A 9,923-nucleotide genomic window follows, 5' to 3' on the forward strand; every position below is an offset into this window, starting at 1 on the left:
AAGACTGATGTAATAAATAAAACCCTGCAATCCTGACTCGGAGAAAAGAGAATTAAAATGAGCAATAGAAATAGAAAATAAAAAGTATGGATACAGGAGTTATCAAAAGAATGATGAGAAAATATTATATGCAGGTAGGTGATAATAAAATTGAGTGTCAGATGTTCTTTTCAATAAGTTATATAGAAATTAATAAAACTAACTCAAGAAGGGGTAGAAATTCAAGGGAAAGCAGGACTACCACTGAGTAGAGGTTCTCAGTCAATATTCTGGCATTCCAAATGGATGGATGGAGGGAGGAGGAGGAGGAGTGATGGATGGAAGCAGGATGGATGATGGATGGATGGATGGATGGATGGATGGATTTATTTGGATGGGATAGGATGGATGAATGGATGGATGAATGAATGGATGGATGGAGGGATGGATGGGTGGATGGGGTGCAATATTTGGCTTTGGATGAATAGGTAGATGGCAGATGGATAGATGGGGTGATTTCCATTATCGACAAATATTTGGATAAATGATAAATAGATGGATAAATGGATGAATAGATGAGTAGGTGGATGGACAGATGGATGGATGAATTAATGGATGGATGGATAGTCAAGTGGGTGGGTAGATGGAGGGAGGGAGGGATGGATTGATGGATGGATGAATAGATGGGTGGGTGGATGGATGCATGGATGATGATGATAAGTTAGTTTGCGGTTATTTCTACCGTGACACTGGGTGTACCGCCACCCCCTTTGCCTTCCAGCATAGAGAGACCCACAATGTCTACCGTCACTGTGGACATTGCCAACAAGGAAATATCGTGTGTGGACCTCAAGCCACTGGTATGTACCAAACTTTTGCTATTCCATATTCCTTGTCGTTAGTGTTAAGAATAATGGCAGCAGGCCTCAGTTGACTTCTCCCTGAGGGAGTGGCTAAGCCCACATTCAAGATCTGGAAATGGAGGTAGTGGTCTCTCCCCTACCGGCCACTGCCTCTCCCCCATCGCCCTCCCCCAGGGCTGCCCCTGACCTGAGGAGCAGCACACCTCCATGCTCCTGAGAACAAGTGTGGGCTCCGAACCGGTCGGTTTGCAATGAAGGAGTGCGCTCCCAGGTGTATGCTTGCCATCTCTATCGTTAGCCAACCCCGGGAGGGGCGGTCCTAACGGCGAGGTCCCAAATGCCAAGCATCAAGAATAGAAAATCTGAGAAAATGTAGTTACCACAGTGGGCGAGGGTGGACCCAGGAAACAGGACGCCCTTCTTGGGCTGGACTGTCTTCCTCTCTGAGGTTTGTGTCTGACCAGCCCAGCCCCCAGGGGAGGTTGGGTGCTGGGTGCTGTCCCTAGGACGCCTGTTTGGGCTACAGATCACGGCCACCTCTGAACGCCCTTAAACCAGAGAGGGAAGTGTTTGTGAGGACAAGCCACGTCCCACCGCAGAACCCACAGCGTGGTGGATGACAGCCACCCATTATCAGGTGGCCCAGCAACGCTGCCGTATCTGGCATCCACCCTGGGTGGATGTGAGAGGACAGGTGACCGAAAAGGGGACTGGCGCCCAAAGGTCCCAAGCGAGCGGGTGCAGTCACCCCCTTGCCTTTCGGTAGCACATCGGTGCCAGCTGGCTTCCTGGGTTCCACCCCCCACCCCCACCCACCCATGATGTCTCACCTCCCTCCCCTGGGTGGAGGGAGGACTGGTCCTTGGCTTTTGTCTGAATCCCATAAGTCGGCAATTCCCAGCCGCTCCAGCACAGCGTCCCTGAGGGCAGAGGAAGCGGGAGGCCATCCCAAAGGGGTCTGGGAGGGTGGGTGGTCAGATGCAGGGCTGTTCTTTGAAGATTCCTGGCTGCCTTGAAGAATCGATAGGGACACATGTACACCACGCGTGAAGCCTGAGGACATTATGTTGTGTGAAATAAGCCAGACGCAGAGCAAATATCGTGTGATCCCACTCACAGGAGGTCCCCAGAGGAGTCAGATTCATAAAGGCAGGAAGTAGACGGTGGAGCCCGGGGCTGCGGGAGGCGAGCGGAGCGAGTGTGTGATGGGGGCAAAGTGTCAGTTCTGGAAGATGAGAAAGTTCTGGAGACAGACGGTGGGGCCGGCTTAACGACAGTGTGCGTGTGCTTAATGCCGCTGAGCTGCGCTCTTAAAAGTGGTTACGATGAGAAATTCTGTTATGTCTATTTACTACAATTTTTTTTAAAAATGATATGAACCCTCTATGGTAAATCCACGTTTGTCTTCATATAAAACTGCTTTTTCAAACACCAGAATTCTCCGTCGTGTAGTTTTAGACTCCCTTGTATTTGTCTGAGGGTGCCGCCACGCCCCAGGTTCAGAGGCATGACCGTAAGGCTGTCAGGCTAACTCGAAATCCCTCTTTCTCTTCCTTTCGGTTTGTTCGTTGAAGCCTATTCATTCATTCATTCATTCATTCATTCATTCATTCCCTTGCGCTCTGTATGCCAAGCACTGTGTTGAGTTTATAAATTGGGTTCTGGTCTCTGAGAAGCCGCCAAGAAGTAGGCGGGCAGGGGGCGGCGGGGGGGACCTCAGCCACGCCCCGGAGCTTGGGCAGGCTCTTAGGGCCTGAGCTCCCAGGTGCCTGAGCTCCCCTCGTCAGGGTACAGGCACCATGTTTCCAGTCCCTCCTGGGCTGAGTGTCCCCACATGGACCTTCACCGTGGCTGGGCTCTCGTGGTCCTCACAGACCCAGTCAGCATCCTCACCGCTCTCCTCTGCAGACGGCACTCATTTCGATCGGCTGTGACCTGGAGAAGAAGATCGTCATTCGGAAGTAAGTGTGTTGTTGATACTGGGGTGGGCAGGGAGAAGTGGGGTGTGGGGACCGGACGAGAGGGTTCATTGTGGCTTTGCATCCGCTGAAGTTGGGTGGCGTTATCCTGTCTGTGTATCTGTTTACCATTCCCATAATAAACGGGTCAGTAATTTATACTTTTGAGTTAGTCAAGTTTGAGTTTCTGGCACAGGGGCCTCCCCTCCTTCACCGACTCCTTGGCACACTTTCTCCCTCTTCCCCAATGGTTTGCACGTTCTAGTTCTTTCTTTCCGTCACTAATTCCTCATTTTGATTAAAGTCGTGGAAGGTTTTTGGTTTTAATTGCTGCTGAAAAATTTGGGAACTTTGCCTCCAGGATCCATTACCCCAGAGAATGGAACTGTGAGAATCCAAGAAAAAAACAAAACCTGAAGATTGGCCAAATTACCACCCTTTTGCCCTTTCGGGCAGTGGGGTGCCGGGAAACACCCAGCACCCAGTTCTGGGTCGAGCAGGCGCCCTAATTTGCAGCATCCGCCAATTCTCGTGGTGTAAACACCCCCATGGCGGCAGTTTCGGGCTAGCCCGCGCGTCATCCGCTGGCCCCCCAAACCCTGCAGGACCCAGCGCTCCCTGCACCCTGAGCCACACACTCAGGTGACGATTTTACCAGACTTTCCCCCGCAGAGAGAAACGCTTTATTGAATCAATAAATGACGTATTTAGAATGTATGGGCACGAAAGGTTGTTAAAACAATGTTTTAAAGACTTCTGCCATAAAGAGACCGGGGAAGATATTTGCCACCTATGTCACCAACAAAAGACTTACATCCGGAATGTATAAAGGATTCCTACAAACAATAAAAAAAAAAAAAAAAGATAAACAAATAGACAAAAATGGGCACAGGGCTTGAACAGGCACTTTCGAAAAATAAAAAAAATTTTAAAAAGGATGATAAACATGACAAGATGCTGAAAAGGTGGTCAACCTCACTTAACGGGGAAATGAAAACAAACATTTTATTAGAGACTCTTGTTTCCCGCCGGCATGGCGGGACGTTCAGGGCCTGCCCAGGATGCAAGTCCTGGGAAGCCAGGGACCGCCCGGCAGCCCCGGACGCGCAGACGTTGCTGGTGGGTGCGCACACATGGCAGCGGCTTTGGAAAGCACGCCTGTCAGCCTGGCACTTCCGCCCACGTACATTTGCTCTGACGTAGATTCCAGAACGTTCTCTGCAGCGTTATTCTTAATAGCGCCACGCCGGAAGCACACCAGCTCAAATGTGCATCACCTGGAGGGTGGATAAACCAGGTGCGATGCTTTGGACTGCACAGCAATGAAAACGAATGAGGCCGAACTGGCCGGATGGGTCACACAAACAAGGGAGCGGAGTGAAAGACATCGACGCACAGCGTAATTCCAGTCTCGAAAACCCCAAGCCAGGCAACCATCGACTACATAGCTGAGGATACGTGCCCAGGTGGCAGAGCGCAGAGAAGAACAAGGGCACGACAGTCTCAGAAGCCGATGCTCTGCGCTGTGATCTTGGTCTCCAGTGTGACGCGTTAGGGCCCCCTGGAGAAACAGCCGATTCTGGGATGGGCGGGGAAAACGCAAGATAAGCCTGGAGCATCTCGGAGATACAAAGGCCAGACTAGCAAATCAATAGGTGTATATATATGTGTGTCCAAGAGAGGAGCGTGGGGTCGGGCACCTTCTCACGGTCTTTTGTTGCTTGCAGCGAGATCTCAGCCTGCAACAAAGGCATCCTGGACCCTGTGACCCTTCAGAACAATTACAGCTATGTCATCGAGAAGTGAGCCACAGATTTTCCTTCACCTTTCCCTCCTGTGCCCGCCCGCACCTTACAGACCCTCCCCAGCTTGCCGCCAGCTCACGGAGCCTGGCCACCTGCTCATATGAGCTAGCAGAGTTAGCCAGACATTGTCAGCCAAGGCAGGAGGGGGTGGCGGGCGGAGGTGACCCTCTATGCCCTGGGGCTAGCCTCATGTGCCACCGAGTGGGCATGGGGTGGGGCTCAGTCCTTCTTGGCAGCAGGCATGGGGAGCCCCTCCCATGCTGGTGTGTCCTGCCCCCATGAGAAGACTCATAGGTGTCTTATACGAAGAGCCGGTCAGCTGTCCAGGGCCACAGCCAAGGCCGAAACTGGCACTGCTAGGCTCGCTGACCAGAGAGGCTGCACTTAGACCTCACGGGGCACAAAAGCAAGTGAGTCAGCGGTTTCCAGGGAGAGGGAAGTGACAAGGACTGTGAGAGACAGATGGACAGAGATGGAGAAAGAGAAGCAGAGAGACAGGTGAAGCCTGAAAGGCAGAGAGAAGCAGAGACTGACAGCCACAGAGAGAGAGGGGCGCAGAGAGAGAGGTCACATTTTTTCGCGGTCGTGGCCTTCAGCTGCACCTGCATGGGGAGGGCACCGCTCTACTCCAAAGTCACGGATTTAAATGCTAATCTCACCCCCCCGCGAAACACGCGCACGGAAACACCGGGGTATGTCTGACCGCCAGGCGCTGTGGCCCGGTCAAGTGGACCCATGTGGTTAACCGTCAGAGCCGTCTGGACTTCGGCCCTGGGCCCAGCCTCAGATGCCCCCGTTCCGAAGCAGCCAGGGCTGGGGGTGGGGTGTGTGGGAGCATCCGGTCCCCGGCAGGGCCTCACCGCGGCCTCTTTCTCTGCTTAGGGAAGCCTACAACTTTGACTTTCAGACAGAGGGGGCCACCGAGGACCTGGTGGTGTCCTACCCTTATGAGAAGCTGGGCTGTCCCCTCCTCGTCTACTACAACACCCCATGGAAGCCCGTGGTGGAACTGTAAGCTCCCCGTGGGGCCGGGAGGTGTCCCCTGCTTCCCAGCTCCCAGCCCGGCCCTTGAGTCTCCCTGTCACCCTCCAGTAACACTCGCCCTCTGCCCATCCCGCCACACCCCAGACCCTCTCAGCCTGCCAGCCCTTTGCCCCCTCTGTGCCCTCTCCCTGTGACACCCGACTCGCCTTTCCTCCGTAACCCTCGGCTCAGGCAGCCCCCCACCCCACCCCACTGTCTCAGCTGGGTAGACGGCGCGTGGAGGGCTGGGGTGCTTAGACAGCAGGCTGCGATTGTCTCACAGTCCCGGAGGCCTGAAGTCCAAGGTCAGGGTGCAGGAGGGCTGGTTTCCCCCGAGGCTCCCTACTTGGCCTGCAGAGACCACCTTCACTGTGTCCTCGGGCGTCTCCCCTCCTGTGGCATGGGGCCCACCCTATGACCTCGCTCAGCCTCAGTCTGCTCTTTTACAGGGCCCACCTCCAAACACAGCCGCCCTGGGGGTTAGGGCTCCCACATCAGAATTTGGGGGGACCCATTTCAGTGTTATTTCTACGTTTTCCTGGGTGGTTGATCTAGTAGGGCCACTTCAGTACGGGGGTTCAGGGGCTAGAGCCACACCTCTTGACCCCATTATAGCCCCAGACCAGCACTGCCCGGAACTCTCTGCAGTGGTAGAAATGTTCCACAATTCTATGCTACCCAGTGGGCAGCCGGAAGCTCTGCATGGCCACTGAGTACTCAGAATGTGGCCCATACGCCTGAGGAACTGGCTCTTCCACTTAATTAAAAGGGAATTCACTTAAATAAGCACATACGGGCTGGCGGCTCAGCCTGGCGCCTGGCATACCGGCTGATGGGTTAACTGACTGAAGGGTGGCGGGAGCCAGCTTAACCTGTGGACATTTAGGTTCGTTAGAACATCTCGCTTACTTGGCCGCAGTCACACCCCCAGGGACAGAGAACTGAGCCTGTGGTCTAACGGCCAACCTCTACTTTGGGGCTGCCGTGTGCGGGGTGCATGCCAAGCTGGGGTGAGGATGGGAAAGGGTCCCGTTGGAGGAGGGAGGTAAGCTCTGACCCGGCAGGAGACAACACGACGTACTTCAAAATACTGATTTAGAGCAATCCTAATTACCAGGCCTTAATGTATACGTTTTGCATGTTTGCAGATGTCAGAAAAATATCCGAGGACAGGTGTGAAGCATTTTATGTTTATCGGTTTACTTGCTTATTAATTTATCTGTTTACTTACGAGTGACATTATTCGGTTATAGGACATCACATCAGTTTCATCCAAACTCACTGTGAAGTGTCAGCTTAGTGAGGCCTGGGGGGGCCTTCACTCTGCTCTGTGGCCCCCCTCCCCAGAATGGCCTCCCAACACAGGGCTGCCATGTCTCCCCTGAAGCCGCATCCTCTGCATGTGTCCTAGGTGGCGGGACGGAAGTTTCGAGGAGGTTATCCAGGCGGAGTACGTCTTGCTGGAGGTGAATGGGCTGTTCACGTACACGTACTCCCTGACGGCCCGCACGGCGCTCTGCAGCTCCCAGCCCCAGAACTGGACCAGCATTATTAAGGAAAGAGGCGACATAGGTCCCTTAAACTGGGACCGAGAGGTAGCAGTTACTCCCCAATTATTTCCAAAACAGGTCACCACCAGTCAGATGGTGACCATGGACAGCACCCTGTGTGTGTGTTTGGGGGCCATCTCAGTTCGCTTGGAACACCAGAGACGGCTCGGGGGAAGCCTTATAAACCACAGACATTTATTTCTCACGGTCCTGGAGGCTTGAAGTTCAGGGTCAAGGCACCGGCAGATTAGGTGTCTGGTGAGAGCCTGCTACCTGGTTCTTAGACGGCTGTCTTCTCTCTGTGTCCTCGCATGGCAGAGGGGGCGAGGGACTCTCTGGGGTCCCTTTTATAAGGGCACATCTTTACAATCCGATCACCTCCCAAAGGCCCCCGCCTCCTAATACTACCCCTTGGGGGGTTAGGTTTCAACATGTGAATTTCGAGGGAACGCCGACATTCAGTCCACACGGGGATCGGGATGGGAGCGTGTACTAGGACACCGTGGGCAGGCGGCCACGTCGCAGCTGCAGGCACCGCTGGTGCTGAGCGAAATTCCGGAGAGGTTCCAATGCCCGTTACTAAGGGGCTAATTAAATTCGCCATCTGTTCTGCTCGGCGAGCGTTTCTATCACGTGCCTTGGCTTGTACGCGGCTGACAAAAAAGGGCGCCTGTCCGCGAGAGGAAGCAATCGCCTTAGTCCCGTCCCTGAACAGTTTCCATCGACCGCCCCGCGAGCCGCAGGCGCGAAGCGGCGATGTCACCGCCAGGCGGCGCTCGCCCCACGCCCCTGACCCTGACCCCATTCCCGCCGGCGGACGCTGGGCTCCTTTTCTTTTAACACGCCCTTCGGTCACGTGAGTTCGATCATCTGTTTCGCCGGTGACACTGGTTTTCCGTGTTGTTTTTAAACAGAGGTGGCATTCACATAGCATCCAACTAATCGTCTTAAAGCGCACAGTTCCCTTCTGCGCCGCGTGCGTTCGCAGGGCGTCCAGGCGCCGCGGCCTCCGCAGGGCGGCCCGCCCAGAGGGCACTGGGCCGGGCCCCGCACTCGGAGGGGTGGCGCTTGTGGCGGAGGGTCTGTGGGCGCTGGCGGGGCCGACCCAGCCCCACGGCCTGTGAGCATGCCTGTCCTTTCCCCAGAACTACGTGAGCTGCCGTGACCCCAACAACCACGTTCCCTTGAAGTGGCCGGACGTCCCTTATCAGATCTTGGGAGGTCCAACAGACAACAAGGTCACTTTTGATCAAAGGAATGGATTCTATATCTTCCTCATTTCCATCGTGGATCCATACTACAGGTGAGCGGGGGTGAACCGCCTTGTGCCCGGGGCCTCCGTGGGGACAGCCAGCTCTCCTGGGGCACGGGCACACACATGTGGGGAACCCAGTTTCCCCCTTTGCCTCGGCAGCTCCTGCATAAACCAGAATTCCCCCAACAGCCCAGACTGTCCCCAGGAAGAGTTACGAAGTCCTGGATGACATGTGTGGTCACTCACTAAGTAACTCCTGTTCAGAGCCCATGCGGGGCGCTGGGGGAGCAGCGGCAACCGCGGCCACACACGTGCTTGCCCTTGGGGGCCAGAATCACAGTCTCATGCCGCAGCTGGGTGATGGTGTGCAGGAGCTGACTTGGAAATATTTGGGGATTCTGTAAGCCGGTTCACTTGAACTCGGCCACAGCCAGACTTTCACCAGGGGGATCGGCAGACTCTGCAGACCAGCTCCCAACTTCCGCCCCCACTCTGAGAAACGGTCGTTAAATCTTTACAGCCACGCAGGCTGAGACTACCCTGGGTCACGTCCAGTGTGCGGGGCCAGCTCAGCAGCACCTCCCACTGGGAAGGGGAACATGCGGGACCATCCTCTGCCCCCATCATCTGTCCCCTCCAGACGGGGAGGGGGTGGGGTACAAAGTCCACCTCAAAGCACATGCCTCCCCTAGAGGCCCAGGACCTTGGACCAGAGGGACCAGCTCTGGGATGGCCCTGGGTGGAAGGCACAAGGGTGGGGACATCCAGGAGAGAGAGAGACTTGTCACCTTTTCTCCCTGCACTCTGCTTCCAGCAGAGCCCCAAGTTCTCCCATCCCCTGGGTCCCCTCTCCTGGGACACCTGTCCTGCCCATCCTGCTGCTACTCCCACTGGCCACCCGCTTCATAGATGCCTGTGGCCATTGTCCGGCCCCTACTCCCCTTCCACACTGCGATGGAGCCTGGGCATGGAGGGGGGACTCCTTGTCCCCAAAGGAGGGGACCCCAGGAGCCCCAGGAGAAAAATATGACCAATGCCAAAATACACGAAGAAGAAAGCAGACTCAGAGTGGATAAAAGATGAAGTGGGTATAAATAGAACTCGGCGCCCTGAGTCCCCGGCCCAGGTCCCTGATCTCGGTTTTAACCTGTCTGCTGGAGTGAATGTGGGGCCCCCAAAGGCAGTGCCCCATGGCCTTTCCCCACACACCTCTTACAGCTACTGTCACCTGGAGACCATCTTCAGCGTCTACGTGTATGGGGCCTTCCCACTGCCCATGATCCCACCGGAGATCACCATCATCCTGCTCATGCTGGCCATTCTGCTGTCCGTGTGGCTGGCCTACATGATCCCCAAAGTGCTGCGCACGGAGTGGGGCCACAGGGTCCAAGGGCTCTGGGCCAGTCTGGGCAGGACCTGCGTTTCCCATGCAGGTGCTGCGCATGCACTGAAGAGGCCCAGGATTGTCTCAAAATAAAGAGTAAAACGAG

General features: G+C 55.1%; 1 protein-coding gene across 1 annotated transcript in view; it reads left to right on the forward strand.

Moving 5' to 3' along the window:
- Positions 1-9,923, forward strand: part of CATSPERD (catsper channel auxiliary subunit delta) — a 37,380-nt gene extending 27,457 nt beyond the window's left edge. Inside the window, exons 16-22 of the mRNA XM_039878459.1 lie at positions 761-839; positions 2,751-2,803; positions 4,528-4,602; positions 5,488-5,616; positions 7,040-7,223; positions 8,324-8,481; positions 9,652-9,923. Coding sequence (XP_039734393.1) covers positions 761-839; positions 2,751-2,803; positions 4,528-4,602; positions 5,488-5,616; positions 7,040-7,223; positions 8,324-8,481; positions 9,652-9,910 — 937 coding nt within the window. The 3' untranslated portion in view covers positions 9,911-9,923. The remainder of the gene's footprint in view (positions 1-760; positions 840-2,750; positions 2,804-4,527; positions 4,603-5,487; positions 5,617-7,039; positions 7,224-8,323; positions 8,482-9,651) is intronic.

The sequence above is a fragment of the Pteropus medius genome, unplaced genomic scaffold (assembly GCF_902729225.1).
Source record: "Pteropus medius unplaced genomic scaffold, Ma_sr-lr_union100, whole genome shotgun sequence".
Classification (NCBI taxonomy): Eukaryota; Metazoa; Chordata; class Mammalia; order Chiroptera; family Pteropodidae; genus Pteropus; species Pteropus medius.